Source organism: Cervus canadensis, chromosome 1 (genome assembly GCF_019320065.1).
Source record: "Cervus canadensis isolate Bull #8, Minnesota chromosome 1, ASM1932006v1, whole genome shotgun sequence".
Taxonomy (NCBI): Eukaryota; Metazoa; Chordata; class Mammalia; order Artiodactyla; family Cervidae; genus Cervus; species Cervus canadensis.
The window spans coordinates 71008202-71026819 of record NC_057386.1 but is presented as its reverse complement, the minus strand read 5'-3'; the positions used below and the strand labels follow the sequence as shown (position 1 = coordinate 71026819).

At 41.4% G+C, this 18618-nt stretch overlaps 1 protein-coding gene across 3 annotated transcripts; it reads left to right on the top strand.

The window, feature by feature from the left end:
* The first annotated feature begins 3730 nt into the window (after positions 1-3730).
* LSM6 (LSM6 homolog, U6 small nuclear RNA and mRNA degradation associated) lies at positions 3731-18395 on the top strand. Of its 3 annotated transcripts, XM_043485075.1 has the most exons (5): positions 3753-3881; positions 7461-7749; positions 11645-11760; positions 14834-14947; positions 18002-18395. In XM_043485075.1, the coding sequence occupies exons 2-5, from the start codon at positions 7742-7744 to the stop codon at positions 18034-18036; spliced, it is 273 nt and encodes a 90-aa protein (XP_043341010.1). In that variant the 5' UTR covers positions 3753-3881; positions 7461-7741; the 3' UTR covers positions 18037-18395. The 3 variants fall into 3 exon arrangements, with proteins under 3 accessions (XP_043341030.1, XP_043341010.1, XP_043341020.1); XM_043485095.1 differs by lacking the exon at positions 7461-7749 and having other exon boundaries at positions 3731-3881; XM_043485085.1 differs by lacking the exons at positions 3753-3881; positions 7461-7749 and adding an exon at positions 4064-4244.
* The last annotated feature ends 223 nt before the right edge of the window (positions 18396-18618 follow it).

The following is an 18618-nucleotide window of genomic DNA, read 5'->3' as shown; positions in this document are numbered from 1 at the left end:
CCAAAGAAGTTGTACAAATGGCAAATAAGCATGTGATGATACGTCATTAAATGGAAAGTAAAGGTCTAGTCAAGGTTATGGTTTATCCAGTAGGTATGGATGTGAGAGTTGGCTATAAAGAAAGCTGAGCACTGAAAAACTGATGCTTTTGAACTGTGGTGTTGGAAGAGATTCTTGAGTTGGTGATGGACAGGGAGGCCTGGTATGCTGCAGTCCATGGGGTCGCAAAGAGTTGGACACGACTGAGCGACTGAACTGAACTGAAAAACTGCAAAGAGCTACTACTATATACCTATTAGAATTGTCCAAATCCAAAATACTGGATACACCAAATACTGACAAAGATGTGGAGCAATAGGAACTCTGAGTCATTACTGGTGGGAATGCAAAATGGTACAGGCACTTTGGAAGACAGTTTGGTCATTTCTTAGAGGAGTAAACAGACTCTTATCATACAGTTCAGCAATTACACCCCTTGGTATTTATTCAAGTGAATTGAAAATTTATGTCTATACAAAAACCCGCACATAGACATTTAATAATAGCTTTATTCATAACTGTTAAAACTTGGAAGCAACCAAGATGTCCTTCAGTAAGTGAACAAGTAAATAAACTGTGATATATCCAGACAATGGAATGTTGTCCAGAGCTAAAACGAAATGGGTCATCAAGCCATGAAAAGACATGGAGGAACCCTAAATACATACTATTAAGTGAAAGGAACCAACCTGAAAAGGTTACATACCATTTGATTCCAACTTTATGATACTTTGGAGAAGACAAAACCATGAAGACAGTAAAAAAATCAGTGGTTGCCAGGTGTCAGTGAGGAGAGAGGGATGCCCACATAGAAAAGGCATAGATGATTAGAGATGTGAAACTGCTCTGTATAATGGTGGATGCTGGTTACTACGTTTATCAAAACCCACAAAATAGGGACTTCCCTGATGGAGGAGCTAAGATCCCATATGCCTCATGGCCAAAAAAACCACAGCATGAAAAACAGAAGCAACATTGCAACAAACTCAATAAAGACTTTAAAAATGGTCCCCTTCCAAAAAAAAAAAAGAAAGCCCACAGAATGTACACCACCAAAGTGATCCCTAATATAAACTATGAACTTGGGGTGAATATGACGTGTCAATGTAGGTTCATCAGTTCTTGCAACCAAACTCTATGAGCTAAAATAAATCATGTCATATTACTTTTATGACTTTAAAGTTCCTTAATAAATTAATGTCTGTGTTCAGGGTCTTGAAGACTTGTTCTTACTGGATTCAGTCAGTTCAGTCGCTCAGTCGTGTCCAACTCTTTGCAATCCCATGGACTGCAGCATGCCAGGCTTCCCTGTCAATCACCAACTCCCGGAGTTTACCCAAACTCATGTCCATTGAGTCGGTGATGCCATCCAACCATCTCATCTTCTGTCATCCCCTTCTCCTCCTGCCTTCAATCTTTCCCAGCATCAGGGTCTTTTCCAATGAGTCAGTTCTTCGAATCAGGTGGCCAAAGTATTGGAGCTTCAGCTTCAGCATCAGTCCTTCCAATGAAAACCCAGGACTGATCTCCTTTAGGATGGACTGATTGGATCTCCTTGCAGTCCAAGGGACTCTCAAGAGTGTTCTCCAATACCACAGTTCAAAAGCATCAGTTCTTTGGTGCTCAGCTTTCTTTACAGTCCAACTCTCACATCCATACATGACCACTGGAAAAACCATAGCTTTGACCAGACAGACCTTTGTTGGCAAAGTAATGTCTCTGCTTTTTAATATGCTGTCTAGGTTGGTCATAGCTTTTCTTCCAAGGAGAAAGTGTCTTTTAATTTCATGGCTGCAGTCACCATCTGCAGTGATTTTGGAGCCCAGAAAAATAAAGTCAGCCACTGTTCCCACTGTTTTCCCATCTATTTGCCGTGAAGTGATGGGACCAGATGCCATGATCTTAGTTTTCTGAATGTTGAGCTTTAAGCCGACTTTTTCACTCTCCTTTTTCACTTTCATCAAGAGGCTCTTTAGTTGTTCTTCACTTTCTGCCATAAGGGTGGTGTCATCTGCATATCTGAGGTTATTGATATTTCTCCCGGCAATCTTGATTCCAGCTTGTGCTTCATCCAACCCAGTGTTTCTCATGATGTACTCTGCATATAAGTTAAATAAGCAGGGATACAATAAACAGTCTTGACGTACTCCTTTCCCTAATCTTACCTGATTAGTATTCCAAAAAAGTCTTATACATGTTTTCTTTGTTTAATAAAAGATGCTAGCAGGGTGGGGGTGGAGAACTTGTAAAATATGGAAAGTTACGGTGTGGGTTAGGGAAGCCAGTTCTAAGCTGCTGAGGGAGTTCTGGGCACAGCCACATTTTGGTAAACTTTTTGGGCTTGTGAACTAATTCATGGTGTCCAGCCTGTTTATCTCATGGAGCCCTTACAGATCTACAGCCCTTGGAGAAGGTCACAGTCTCTCTGCAGATGAAATATGTCCTTAAAATTCTTCCTTATCTCCTGCCCATCACCAGTCATAATGACTCCATGAAGGCTCTTTGGTAAAGGGAAAGAGACTATGAATAAGAATTCTTTTTTGAATAATTGAAATGATCAGTGGAAAATATAGTACAATTTGATGCCTTTTGTGAAGGCTTTTGGGGACAGGACTGGTTTTGTATCTTATTATGTTGTGGATATTTTTGGCAGCTAATCAACTTATTTAAATGATATTTTATTTAATTTTTTAAATTATATTTTATATTGCATATACAGTTCTTTTCAACAAATCTGCAATTACTTGCTCTTTACCCAAAGTGAGCTCTTACAAAAGCATATAATAAAGTTCCTCTATTCTACCAAATCACACGTTGTCATTCTCTGTCCCCTATGTCAACCAAAGGTTCCTTTCTTCTGCCTTTAGCTAACAAGCTTACAGGAGAGTGAACTCATTTTTGTCTTAGGAAAGATGTCTGTGTCTTAGATCCTGTAACTCTTAAACAGGGTTAAAGATCTACTTAAACCTATCATCACTTTATTTGTAGCATCACAAATTTGGAATAGAATTCAAGTATAAGTTTTAATTTGATGAGGGTATGTGTGTAGGGAAAAAAGGAATCAAGTCTTGGCATAACAGTTTTTTTTTTCTTTCCCTCAAATAGCAAGACTATTGAGAATTTACCCGAAGTTCCAAACCGATATCCCATAGCAGCACTTAAATAATGTCTGTACACCATTTCCAGTTAGAACTAGTCTGTAACACAACGTCCTTTATACCTTTATAATACGAGTTACTTTCGTGATTTTAATTTTTTGTGTCAATTAACGTGGCTATGGAGACAATCTCTTGCTTATAACGACACATTTAAGCAAAATCCAAAAGTGGATTTAAAGATTCGAGGTTGCTTGCTTTATTTATTTATTTGCATTTAGTTATCCAATTTCAGGACATCTCTATGCATAAGTCATTACTTTAGCAGTGAATTCCCGTTTCCTATAACTTCAAGTTTTTTTGTTTTTGTTTTTTTTTTTTAACATTTCTACCTAAACGAAATCCTGATTAAAAGTTCAGTTCCAGTGTTGCTTTTTTTTCTTCGAGGGAGTAGGGGAGGGAGGGGCGGTGGTGTTTTCTTTCTGTTAGAAGAGTGAAACAGTGCTTTCCGCTTTGACTCCAAGTGCCAACTTCATCTTCGGGCAAATCAGGATTCTGGGATTTGCGCGCTCCGGCTCGGTGCGGTTTTTCGGTCCTCGCGGTGTGCCGTAGTCACGGAAAGCAACGATTGGCTGAGTCCGAAAAGTGCCGCCGCCTGGGCGATTTCAGTTTCGGTTTCGCCGGGTGGGTCGGCGGAGGCCGGGCTTGTGGGGTGCCCGGAGCAGGGGTTCGGAACCCGGCCGCGAGGTGAGCTGCACGGCCGCGCGGGCCATCTGAGGCCTCAGTGTTCCCTCGCCCCGGGTAGAGTTCGGGAGCGGCATCCCCGGGCCGGGCCGGCAGCCCCTGGCGGGGCCGGGAGCGAGCGCGCACTCCGGCGCCAGCGGGTGGTGGGTCCGCGCGAGGTGCGGCGCTCAGGCTCGGTCCTCGGCGACTGCCGTTGCCGGGAGATCGGGGATCGCTGGCGCCGGGATTCCCGATCCCGAGGGCCGCCTCGATCGCGCGGGGAGGAACGGCACCGGCCGGGCTTCACCAAGTCGGCTTCTGAGACCGCTCCTGGTGGTTGAGATTCCGCCGACAGTCCCGACCTGCGCCCGGGGATTCGAGGGGAAGGTAGTACGCGGGGCCAGGCTTCTCCCGGAATCGCCTGGCCTTCGCTGCAATGGCGTGGCTGCGCCTGACCCCCGGGAATTAAGGGCTGCGCTAGCCCGCCTCCCCGGAGTTGTCAGATTGGGGATGCCCTCGGCTGCATGGTGTTAAGTCCTGTCGCGGCGGCATTCGTGTGCAGCGGTGTGCGCTCGTGGTCAGCACGTATTACCGTCTCTGGAATTGGGATGTTGCAGATAATATTGAGAGCGATTTGTTCTGTTCTTGCCCCACCCCTTGTTATAGAAATGTTCACGACACTACAGTCTCAGAATTCTATTCTTGTGTGGGCTAGGTTGTACTTGAGCTAAGGCTGTACCCATTGTATCACTTAACAGTATATTTAGTATATTTAGTCTTCCATTTTCACTTAGAAATCATTCCTAAATATAATTTCTAATTTTGTATCTTCTTTTTATTGGCTGCCTAAACCATCGTTGTGTAGGTCCTGTAAATTATTTAACTATTACCCGGCAGGGAGGCATTTAGGGTGTTTGTGGATTTTTGCTTAATTTTAATGTTCCAAACAATACTTTGATAACCTTTCTTTAAAAACATATTTAAGATGATTGCATGCGTGCTTAGTCCCTAGGTCGAGTGAGACCCTTTGCTAACCCCTGCACCTCTGTCCCTGGGATTTTCCAGGCAAGAATACTGGAGTGGGTTGCCATTTTCTTCTCTTGTACTAATTTTGAGAAGTGAAATTATTAGAATAGATGCTGTGGTCTTATGGGGTCTTTTTAGGTCTTCATACACATGGCCACATTGTTTGCCAAAAAAGTTTTAGTGGTTTCCATCATTTTGACTGTGCCTTTTTCACCAAAAGTAATTCTTTTGTAGGATATCAACCAGCAAGGTTGAGCCTCTTTGGATTCTTTTTTTTTTTTTTTTGTAATAGTGATATGTGATGATTCCACTTGCTTGATTTTGTGCACGTCAGAGGATGTTAGTATGTGTGTTTGTGTATTGTTGGAGTTACTGCATCGGCCTTGACTGAATGTTAAAGCCGGATGATCCCTTAAGGGATTGTCTGTCTTAAGTGATCTTCTGGCATAACTCCCTTATTTTTCAAATGAGGAACCGGGGGGCCTGGAGAGGTGAAATGGTGAATTATCCAAGCACACTGCTAATTAAGTAGCAGAGCTGGGATTAGAACTCAGGTGTCCCCCATCCCAAGTGTGTAGTCTGTACACATGTGGTCTCACACTGAGCAATGACATACTCGATATTAGAATTTAAAAAGATACTTATGCCCCTTGGATTACTTGTTTTATTTACTTCTTTTTATTGTAGTTGATTTACAATATTGTGTTAGTTTCAGTTGTACAGCAAAGTAATTCGGCTATATACATGTATGTATGTAATAGGTGTATATATATTATATATATGTAATATCTTACTTGTATTTGTATATTTCCATAGTCTGCTGTTTTAGAATTGTGCCACGTAACAGAGATTGTAATCCTGAGCGATCTGTAGCATTGAAAAATGGGAGAAGTGACTGTTTTCATGGCCAGGACTAGAAATGCATTATTTAGAGTCGCAGTCCCTTCAAGGTTTTTTTGACTATTGTTTTCAGATTCTTTATATGTTGGAATAAAATATCTAATAAGTTATGATTTATACTCTGACACATGGTTAATACTTCGCTGTTGGTTTTCATCTGTTAACCCTTGAAGTTTTAAAACTTTTTGTTGCTTTAAGATGAGGGAACAATGGTGGGAATGGCAATCCATTCCAGTATTCTTCCCCAGGAAATCCTATGGACAGGGAAACCTGATGGACTACAATCCATGGGGTTGCAAAAGAGTTGGACAGGACTTAGCGACTAAAGAGCAACAAGGACAACTCTCCACAACAGAGGCAGGGGCTGGGTGAGCTAGACACCCCAGGATGGAGCATGAAAGTGGTGCTCTTTCCCTAGCCAATAAAATTCCAGGTGTTTGCAAAGCCAGATAATCAGTATGTTGCAAATACACCACTTTTTTTTTTTCTTTTTTTTGGCGAGAGGCATTCTGGGTGTGCAGAGGGCCAACTCAGCCTGGCCCCTAGGAGAGCAGGGAGGAAGGTAGCTTCTTGTGGGTGGGGAGGAGGGGTTGGTTTGAAGCCTTCAGAGAGGGTCATGTATCCACTGTCTGGAAAGGGAAATCCATGGGGAGCTGTTTTTCACCGTGTCTCATGCCCTCCCTGATACTCACGTGTTAGTCTACAGCTGTGTTTACTTGGGTTGTAGTACTAGGTTTCATCGCAGTTTTTTCCTTTTCAATCTTTTTTCCACCCTAAACTGTAAACGGGTAAAAGTTTACAGTGAACATTGCCAAGAAACAAGGAGTTGGATGTCTTTGCTCAATGACATAATTCAGTCGTATTAAATATATATATATATTTTTCCGTTTGACCATTTTTATATAGCTCCACAGGCTAATTTATAATCCTTTGTCACTTTAGGTATCCACCCTCCCCCCCACCCAGTGCTATGTGTGTGAGTTGCTCAGTCCAACTCTTTGTGACCCCATGGACTGTAGCCCACCAGGCTCCTCTGTCCATGAAATTCTCCAGGCAAGAATACTGAAGTGGGTTGCCATTCCCTTCTCCAGGGGATCATCCCAACCCAGGGACCGAACCCAGATTCTTTATCATCTGAGCCACCATGGAAGGCCCCTCCCCTCCCCTGCATTGCTGCTCTCCAAATAGACCTCTCACTGTGTCTGGCCGTTCCCTAGGTTTAACAAGAGAATCTTGACTTGTTCAGAAGGGGGAAAGTGCCTGGGCTTTGGGATCAAGCCTCAGCCCTGCTCATCGCCTCCCAGGGTTACTCTGTGAATTGCTCAGGAACCTCATACTGCCGGGCACCTAGAGGGATGGAGACAGTTTGGTTCTTCACCCAGCTCCCCATTCTTCTACCTAAAACAAAACCTCTGCCAGGGCAGTCGGCAGATGTTCTCATACCAGACCTCTCAGGAGCTTCTGCCGGGAAATATACTGCTTTTGAGTTAATAGCCATTTATATGAGAGTAGGTCGTTTAAAACAAGCCTGAGGAGTCAGGAGGGAGAGGGGGCCTCGAGGGTGATTACGGCTTTAATTTTAAACAGAAATTTTATCAAGGTGACCCTGAAGCAAGGAAGCTTTTTTCCTCTTACGTGTTTATGGTTCAAGAGGCTTTTTTTTTTTTTTTCCTTCAGAAACAGAACTGTTCCTTCTGCCTTATCCAATTTAAAAGATGAAAACTTAAAATTACGTGGGCCAAGTCATGGGAAAAATTGTGGTGTCGAGACCAATTTACTCACACAAAATGGATTTATGGCCGAGTCGTTAAGTAACCAAGAGTACCACAGAAGCCTAATGAAGACGAATGTAAAAGATACACTTTCCTAAAGTGATGGATAAAATGTGCTTGAAGCAACCATCCTCTTTACCATGAACTTAAAAAAAAAATTTTTTTAAGAGATTTAGCACAATATTGATGTTCTGGTGAGTAAATGAGAACTAGTCTCTTTTTTTCACATGGCTTCCAGTATTTTGAGGGAGAAAAGACTCATTTAAAAAAAAGAAAAGTAAAGTATATGAAAGGGAATAAATAATGACAGGTAACCAAGTGGGGGGAGGAAATGGCAACCCACTCCAGTATTCTTGCCTGGGAAATCCCATGAGCAGAGGAGCCTGGTGGGCTGCAGTCCACGGGGTCACAAAAGAGTTGGACACGACATAGCAACTAGACAACAAACAACCAGATGGTAAGCTGTGATGCCAGGACTCAGTGAGAGGGCCTGTCTGCAATCTGTAGTCAGTCAGATCTCTGCTTCAAAGCTTCCCAGGGTCCCCTTCCCTGACACAACTATTTCCCGTGCTGCCCAGTTTAGAAGAGTCCCCTAGACTTGGGCAAAGATTCCTGGGTCCCGCCCCAGCACTGCTGAATCAGGATATCCACGTGATGCGGGTGACCCACGTGTGGCCCTGACCTGCAGCCTGACTTGCCCTGCTCCCGCCTCGGTGGCCCTGCTCCCTTCTGCAGCTGCTGCTTGTCCTGCATGCGTAGGGGAGCATTTTCCCTTCCAGCTCAAATACTGTCCGATGCCTTTGCTCAGATTTCTCTCCTTTTAGGCTGGTGGACTCCTTTTACTCCATACTCAGCTCAGGTTCACCCCATCTTTCTTTGATTTGCCAGGCCTGGGCTAAATGAGTCTTCTCTATGTGCTGTTCCCTGCATAATTTTATCCAAATGCAGACGACTTTTAAAAGCTTCTCCAGGACTTTCCAGGTGGTCCAGTGGTTAAGACTCTGGGCTCCCAGTGCAGGGGGCTGGGATTCAATCCCAGGTCAGGGGACTAAATTCCATATACTGCAACTAAAGATCCCGCATGCCACAGCTAAGACCCAGAGCAGCCAAATAAATACATGAGTAAAAAGAAAGAAATATTAAAAAAAAAACCAGAAACCCTCCTTTTGCATCTTTCTGCCCCCTTTGGAGTGTCAGCTCTGAGGGCCCATGGTCGTGTCTTATTGGTGTTATGTCCCCAGTTGCTGCTGCATGAAGACCTGAAGTGTCGAGTGCCTTCAGGAAGTGATCAGTGTTAATTGGGGTAAAGGTGAGGCTTAATGGCAGAGGTGTGATCTTTGTGGAACTTAGAAGAAGAATGTGCTTTTTTAAAAGGCAAGGAAAGAGAGTAACATTTAAAAAATAATATCAGTTGGGCAAACTATCAGTCTAGGTTAAAATTTATCTTTAACTTTTTTTTTTTAAAGAAATGAAAAATTTTATTTGAGTCAAATTTGAGGATCATAACCCAAGAAGAGCATCTTAGAAAGCAATGAGAACTTTTCTCTATTGACTTTTAACTTCAGACAAGGTAGTTAATAGAATATTCTCACGTCAGAATGCATCTTAGTGAGGTTTTTAAGCAAAAAATGAACAGCTAGTTTTCTCTCAATATTGTAATTGAAAAAGCTGGCATAATGGGACTTAGCATCTGACAGGAAAAGAGCTTAAAACTCAATGAGTGAGTCTCTATGGGGCCTTCAGCCCCTTAGCCACAGAACAATGCATGTTCCATACAGAAATAAGGCACTTCATAGATAAATGGGAAGATTTGTTTCTTTTTACTCAACTCACTAAAAGTCCTGAATCTGCTACAGTATTTACTTTGTAATTTTTTTCCCCCTGGGCTCAAAACAGCATAAATAACTTTGTTATGTGGCCTGAATCATGAATGAATAGTGATTGTCCTGAATAGTAATTGAAATTTCAGTTATCTATTGATCCTGTGTAGCTAAAAAAAATAAACTGGCAATGCAGTGGGAAAGGTGAGATTTACTGAGCAAAATAATTAGTTGATCACATTAAAAAAAAAATCCTTCTCCCTTGAGGAGGTGGAATGGATGATGGATGGACCAAGTACCAGCCCCAAATTCAAGAATAGTTTTTGAAATTTGTATTTTATTTAATTTGAGATTTTTTTTTTCTTGGTTAAAGAAAATTATTTTACTTAGATTACAAGAACTTTTTGCTCACGCTCTTAAACAAGAGGGTTTCCCTAGTAGCTTAGCTGGTAAGGAATCCGCCTGCAATGTAGGAGATCCTAGTTTGATTCCTGGGTGGGGAAGATCCCCTGGAGAAGGGATAGGCTACCCACTCCAGTATTCTTGGACTTCCCTGGTGGCTCACATGGTAAAGAATCTGCCTGCAGTGTGGGAGACTGGGTTCGATCCCTGGGTTGGGAAGATTCCCCTGGAGGAGGGCATGGCAACCCACTCCAGTATTCTTGCCTGGAGAATCCCCATGGACAGAGGAACCTGGCGGGCTACCATCCATGAGGTTGCAAAGAGTCAGACTGAGAACTAAGCAAAATCACTTTGTGTTTATGCTCTTAAACAAGAGTCTAAGTCCTTCTAGATTCTAAAATCTGTAAGGTGAGAGCCTGTGTGTACGTTCATTGAATTCTCTTGCAGAGTGTCCATACACATAATTGTTAAACAAGGAAGAGTCAATAAAATCTAGCATTCTAGCTTGTCCAGACTGCCGCTGAGTCTGCATAGATTCATGCTGAGAAAATCTCCATCCAGTGGTCTTCAGCCTGAATTCAGATCATTTGAGTGGATAGACTTGGAGTGAAATAAGTAGTGCTATTTATGGAAGAATGGTTAATGAAAAGTTTTGAATGAAAACAAAACCCAACACAAGTTCCTGAGGCAAGTCCTTCACTTATTGTACCCATGCTTTTTTCAGTGATGCTGTGTGGCTACTGAATACAAGTGATGTTGAATATGACTAAAACAGAAAAATCACTTTCCCAAGTTTTGCTTAAGTAACTGCAGCTTTGTTATATTTGTTTACCGAAGTATTTTGAAAGCAAGAACTTATAAAACAGGATGAATTTTGAAAGGTGCGATGGGTTGCTATGTATGTCTGTGATTGATTTGGGTGTATAATGCTGTTTCCCTACTTCAGATCCCTATTATACTTGATTTTTAAGATTTTTTTTTTTGTCATAGAGAGTTTATTTGGTATAATAGGATAAATAAAAATCTTTGGCTACATTAGCAGCTTTCAGGAGGCAACATAAAGACGTGATTAAGACATGTGCTGGCCCTCTACTTACTGGCTATGTGACCTTGAACAGGCTGTTTAGCCCTTTCTGTCTCTAGTCATCTGTAAAATGAGGTTAAAACAACACCTACCTCTGTGAGCGCTAAGTGGATTAATACATGTGAAGTGCTTACATAAGTGCTGGCCTGTAGTACATTCAAATATTAGCTTTCAATTATGATTATAATTCTCTCTAGAGATACTGTTTTGACATCAGTTGTAAATACTATATAAGCAGTGGCTTTAAAACATGACTGGTTCAAACTTGGACGTTGATTTTGCCACATTTGGGGCACTTTATTTCATCTTTCTGGGCCTTTATTTTCATCAGCATAATGGGGATTTTAAAACCTTATTGCCGGGGTTCTTGTAAAGATGACATTTGATAGGTGCTGAAGGGTCTTAGCAGAGCACTCAGCATAAAATAAGTGTTGGGTGAGTGGTGGTGGCGGGAATGGATATACTGCCTATGCGGGGACAGTGGTGACGAGTGATTAGGAACAGGGACTCTGGAAACCCAGGGCTCTTCTGTGTGAGGCTGTGTCCGAGGATTCTTGTGAGCGTGGGTGAGGTAATGTGTATAAACGCTTAGCTTAGGATCTGGCTTCTGGAAGGTACTGGAATCTGGTTAGCTGTCTTGTTAGGGGCGTGGTGGTGGACTAATGTTGATTCTTCACGTGTGGTCCTTTGATGCTTGATTTCCTGTAAATACCCTAAGGGCTTCTTGGGGTTTTTTTTGCTGACTAATTAACTTTCGGCATTACCTTCATTGCTTCTTTTCAGTTTTCTGATCGGGATTGTTAAAATGAGTCTGCGGAAGCAAACACCCAGTGACTTCCTGAAGCAAATCATCGGGCGACCAGTTGTGGTGAAATTAAATTCGGGAGTGGATTATCGAGGTAAGATTTCCGGTGCCTCATCCTTACTGGTGTTCGCTAAAGAAGTAACAAAGTACCCAGTAGACCAAAAAAGCCTTGGTTGTCAACAGATTTTACACCCACTTCTTTTCCTACCCCGGAGACAGTTCATTTTAGAGAAGAGAACTGACCACAGAGCGTGTGTCTGTGATCTATGGCCCGATCTGGGGCTCCTGTCTCTACTTTGGGATTGGTGTGCCTGCGTCCTTGGTGATAGCCAGGCTTGAGTAACTGGATTCTGAAGAACTCCTTGGCCCAGCCACATTTATTTTTGTGAAAGTAGTCAAGATTGGCGAGCAGCTATTTAGGCAGTATCATTTTACAGCATGAACTTCCCACTCACTCAATACGTGGGGTGTCCAAAGACTTCTTTTTGTTCTTGTACAGAATGAAGTGCCCTTTTTAAGAGGCTCTGACAGTACTGAAACTAACTTTGTGGAAGAAAGGTATCCAGTTTCACCTTCTGAAATAACTAATCCTAATCCTCCAATATTAAGATATGTTAAATTACTGGGAATATTTCACAATTGTAGATAACTAATTCATTAGCAGAGTTTTAAAGCCTTTTCTTGATCACTCTCCTGAATAATGATCCTAGTCTCTTGAGATTTTTCCACTTTACACACATGCAAACTTAATTTTATTGAGAGATTACTATGGGTCCAGTGTGCATGAATCACTTTAATCTTTATCTTGTCATCACGTAAATCCTTTTGAGATCTCTGTTGATTATCCCCACTAGTAAGGGAGGAGCTAGGACTCAGACTCAAGCTTGACTCAAAAGCCTTGTTAAGAAATATTCTGCTGTCTGTGTATTAGTTTCTGGACATTAATAACATATTTCCAGTGTAATTTGATTTTTGTAGTGGAATTAGAGACTTTATACTGAATGGTGGTGGTTTAGTTACTAAGTTGTATCTGACTCTTGGGACCCCATGGACTGTAGCCCGCCAGGCTCCTCTGTCCATGGGACTCTCCAGGCAAGAATACTGGAGTGGGTTGCCGTTTCCTTCTTCAGATCTTCCTGACACAGGGATCAGACCTATGTCCCCTGTGTTGGTAGGCAAGTTCTTTACCCTGAGCCACCAGGGAAGCCTATATGTAGAAGAAAGCTAAATTTCCCCAAATTCTACCATGCAGAGATAATCAGCCTTACCCGCTTGGATCTGTCTCCATAAAAGCACAATTTTACATAAGTGGGATTAGTTGTATGTGCATTCTGGTTTGTTTTTTTTTTAACATTTAAACAGTGCCTTCCGTTCTCTCACGATACAGACTGCTGAATGGCTGCAGAGGAGTCCCATGAGTGTATGGACCATGGTTTTATTTTTGTGGACGAGGGCTGGGGTCTCAGAGTCAGAGAGGGTACCAGCTGGCCCCTGTCAGGGCAGATGGCTTTTTCTTGTCTGTGTTCTCCTCAATTCTTGGGTTAGCCTTGATTTCAACTTTTCCATGCTAGCTGGCCACAAGTAATAACTCTTTTCATTTATATTTCTTTGATTAGTAAGTTACAGCAACCTTTCATATGGGTAGTAACTGTTATTTTTCTCCTTTTATGAATGTCTGGCCATGGCTTCTATATATTAAAAGAAAATGTACACTATTGAGGGCATACTATAAAGAATGTGGTTAAATAAAAGTACTGGGGGGAAAAAATCCAGCTCTCTGTATCAATTTCCCTTCAACCTTTAGGAGAGGATCATATTTATAACCTCTAGGAACCTTTTTCTTTAAAAAAAAAAAAAAAGCCTTTGCTATGAGAATATTTTTATTAGAAGGGAAGATTTTATTTTAAATGCTTTTAATTAATTTTCAAACATTTACATAGCTTGTCTCAGAAGTTTCTTGCTCACTTATGATTGGGGTTTAGATATAATACAGCAGGAAAGAAACCGTAAAGTTGTAGCTTCAGCTTTCTTTTGATAGGAAATAATTATTAATTGTTCACAATCCATGCTGGTGCTTTGAAAGTTTTCAGCCTGTAGGAGGGTTTGTTAGCTTACTGTCTTGTGCTCTTATCACAAACACACACAATTTTGAAAAGAAACTTTTTGTTGAGAGGATAATGGGGGCAAAGGCAGAGAGTGAGGAGCATATTAATGAAGTTGAGACGAAATGGAGCTGTTGACTTGGTTAATTGAATCAAATTTGTAGCATTTGTTTTTACTTAAATTGTTTTTCTGGAAGATACTACTGGAAATTGGAAACTCAGAGTTAGTGGTCCACATATCTTAGTCTTTTTAAATAAAGGATCATCAGATCAAATCTTGCAAAATTGATGCCCTCTTAACACAGTTGAAAAGATTCCCTTGAACAATTTCCTAAAAAGCCTGGGATGTTTTTGGCAGTTTTTCTGTACTGGTCTGTATTGGGAAGGACTCTAACCGGAACGACACGGAGAGGGGTGTGCTGTGAAGCGGTATGGTGCTTGAGCGCTCAGGTTGCGCTTCACTGGGAGTCACGGCTTTAAGCTGTTCTCTCAGGACACCTGTTGTCTCCTCTTCTGCATTATTTTAACACGTTGTGGAGACTTCCTTTTAACCCTGGACCGCATTCATCTGCTGCAGGAGATGTTGTGACAGAATGAGATAAACCAGCCAGACCCATATTTCCCTTAGTGGCCAAAGTCAGGAATGCCACGCCAGGGGGCGTGAGGAGGCATGGCTCGTGGTCATTTGTTCGGGCCTAACTGCCGCTCCTGTCTTTAGCTTTCAAAGAATGGGATTTTACTTGGAATATTCTCTCTGGGTTACTTTTGTGAAGGTTTTAAAGTTTGCATTGTTGCCACACATGCATTGAGGAAGGCAGCAGCTCGTTTTTCCTGCCCGCAGTCCTGGGTATGCGGTGGCCTTCATGCTGTCCGGGCCTTAGCGTCCATTCAGACCGACAGAGAGCAGAGACTCTTTGTGCTTGCCTCTGTTGAGCTGCCTTTACAGTGTGAATTTTTGTATTAGGCATGTGAGGGCTAATGAATGAAGGGATTGTCAGCTCTCAGGTGTGCCCTGTAATTTTCAGCTCTTGCTGTGTGTGTCTTTTTGCCTGAATCCATCTGCAGGGGTCCTGGCTTGCCTGGATGGCTACATGAATATAGCCTTGGAGCAGACAGAGGAGTATGTCAATGGACAGCTGAAGAACAAGTACGGGGATGCATTTATCCGAGGAAACAATGGTAACAGCCCTTCACTCTACAGTTACATAGCATCCACAATAGGCCTCTGTGTTTATAATCAGATCACCAGCAGGTTTTCTGGATAATTCAGTTTTAGTTTTGCTTTGTAGGTTTTTAAATTCTAATTTCCTCTCGAATCATCAGTGTGGCCGTTTTTTCTTGTAGATGCTTCACGGCATTTTGGAGCTAGAAATTCTCTTCTTCCCTCCCTTTGCTGACAAGGGCCTCGGTACACTGGCGCTGAGGTCTGTCCTCGGATACAGTGTGTTATATCCCCCCAACGCCGCCTCTCACCTGGCGGTTGGGACTCTGGCTCCCAGAATGGCCGCTGTTTCCCTGCTACCTTTGGTTTGCGTCATTTGACAGATAACTTGCCCTGTTTCTCTGTGAAGCTTTGAAATGCTTTTCTTGTGGGAGATTTGTATCCCTTAATTTGGCAAAGATGACAAAAGAGGAAATATGGCTCTGAAGGTACTCAAGGGAAGACATCAAAACTGTGGGCATTATCCTTTGACTCATCCCTGCTTTTTGGTCTCATCTCCCAAACGGAGTTTTGGGACTCTTGATTTCTGTTTTTTTTCTTATTGTGCATCCTCCAGTTCTGGATAAGTTCTTCCACCTCCTTACAATTGGATCTCTTTGCTGTGAACTAAACATCCTGACTTTTATGGTAGATGTTCTTTCTCCTGTCCATATAGTACCATATTGCTTCACATTATGTCTTCATTTTATTTTATTTAAAAATTTATTATTAAAGTAGTTGACTTACAGTATTGTGTTTCTGGTGTACAGCAAAGTGATTCAGTTATATACATATACACACATTTATATACATATGCACATATTTATTATACATATACACACATATTTATATATATATACATATACACACATTATATATATATATATATACACACGTATGTATAACTGAATGTATATATATTATTTCAGATTTTTTTCCATTATCGTTTATAAAATTGAATATGATCCCCTCTCCTCTACAGTAGAACCTTGTGGTTTATCTATATTTGTTTTTGTTGTTCAGTGGCTCAGTTGTGTCTTTTTTGTGACTTCATGGACTGCAGCACACCAGGCTTCGCTGTCCTTCACCATCTCCTGGAGCTTGCTTAAACTCATGTCCATTGAGTTGGTGATGCTATCTGATCATCTCGTCCTCTGCCTCCCCCTTCTCCTTTTGCCTTCAATTGTTCCCCAGCATCAGGATCTTTTCCAGTGACTCAGCTCTTTGTATCAAATGGCCAGAGTTTTGGAACTTCAGCTTCATCATCAGTCCTTCCAATGAATATTCAGGGTTGATTTCCTTTAGAATTGATTGGTTAGATCTTGCAGTCCAAGGGACTCTCAAGAGTTTCCTCCAACACCACAATTCAAAAGCATCAGTTCTTTGATGCTCAGCCTTCTTTATGGTCCAACTCTCACATCCATACATGACTACTGGAAAAACCATAGCTTTGACTATATGGACCTTTATATAAATAAAAACTATATACAGAGATATATACATAAAGATAAAAACTATATATCTCTGTATATAGTTTTTATCTATGTATAGTAGTTTATATCTGCTCTTCCTAAACTCCTAATTTATCTGTTCCCACTTCCTCTGTGGTAATCATGAACTTGTTTTCGGTATCTGTGAATCTGCTTCTTTTTTGTAAATAAGTTCATTTGTATCATTTTTTTAGATTCCACATGTAAGTGATACCATGTGATATTTCTTTTCTCTATCTGACTTACTTCACTTAGTATGATAATTTCTGGGTCCATGCATGTTACTGCAAGTGGCATTATTTTTTTCTTTTCTATGGCTGAGTAATATTCCATTGTATAATATTCCATGTACCCTTCTTAATCCATTCATCTGTCAGTGGACACTTAACGTTGCTTCTGTGTCTTGACTATTGTAAATAGTGTTGCTATGAACATTTGGGTCACGTCATATCTTTATGTATATATATATCCCCTTTTAGTTCTTCCAGTGTGAAGAAGAATAGGCCTCCTGTCTTTAATATTGTTTTTATTTGACTCATTCCACTCACGGAGAAATGTTAATGATCTTTCCTCATCTCAAGACAGCTGATTACAGCAGTCAGCTGTGGGTTCTGTGAGAGGTGACAAGGTGGATCCTGTCACATAACACTCTACATCTCAAACTTGGCCAGTTTCCTTGGGGTGTTTCTACTGTCCTTCTGATGCTTTCCTTTATATAACCTTGTCTGTGGGGTAGTTAGTGGTGGTTAGTTATCTTTAGACTCCATAATTCGCATCCTAGGCTCTTAAAGAGGATCCTGGCTTATTGATGAATCTGTACCATATTCTTTGATCAAGATATCTGTTAATGTTCACTTTTGTACAAACCTATCAGAATCAGAGTAGGCGTAGGGGTGGAAGGGGTGGAAGTTTCCACGCCTCTGGTGGAAACTTGCCTCCAGTGAGCCAGCTGTCCAGCGTGGTCTGGTTCTGATGTACCACACATACCCTGAAGAGTGTGTGTGGGTGGTCATGAGAGGACTAGCTGGGTAAGACTTTGGATAACACCAAAGGTTGACCCTTTATAGGGAACTCAGAATAAGGACTTTGGTGTCTTTAACAAAAATTAAAAACTCCTCAGCTGTTGTTTACCCTGATGTAATTTTAAAAAAGTAAACAGGAAGTTTAGTGATTATATTGAAGAGATGGATGAAACTAAGTGTTTTTAGTCTGAAGTCTGGCCTGGTAGATTTACTAATATACTTTGACTATAAGCATAATTGTTATACCTGTGATTTATAAACCATTCTAAGATTCCAGAGACTTTCTCATACATTTTATTTTATTCCCTTGCTCATGATTTGCAAATCTAGTCAGATGTATGGCTGAGACCAGAACACAGTCCTCTGAGACATCAGACCCAGCTCTCAAATCATAAAAATTAGCCTTACAATAGTTCTAGAACTTTTTGTGTGGTTCAGGCTGAAATCTGTATGCTGTTAAAACTGGCTGTTATGATACTTAAGAGCAGCTTTTTTCAATTTGTTCATTTTTTCTTTTCAGTGTTGTATATAAGTACACAGAAGAGGAGGATGTGAAGACACCAAGAGTGCAGTACTTTTCATACCGAGATATATTTTTTATCAAGTTTTTTGTTTCTTCTGTCATATAATTTTTCCTATTTTGTAATAGTTGGTGATTTTTCACTGACACATGTTTGAGATAAATGTGTAAAATTGTGGATTTAATTGTAAAGCATTCTTTCATATTTAAGTTGCAGTCATTTTCTTTTACCTCTACGTCAGTGTGCAGAAAGCAAAAAGATTTTTTTTTTAAGTGGAAAGAAAATTTTTTTCTCCCTACATGGAAGTTTTCAAGACATTTGATCTGACTGCTTTGCTTGTGGGACTGGCTGAAATGATGGCTGTGAGGATAATTAAAACACTGTAGAGATGGCCTTCTCATGTCCTCTTATGTTTGCCATGCAAGGTGCTCAAGGGAAAATGTTCCACCAGGCGTCCGGTTTCAAGTCTGAGGCTGCAGAGTTTCCCCTAGACCAGATGCTCAGCCTCTGGCTCCATCTCCTCGATAGGAAATAGAATTGGGGGTCTCATAGTGGCACTTCCACAAAAGGAGTGGGGAGGTTCTTCGGGTTGTAGGTGGGAACACTCTGACGCCAA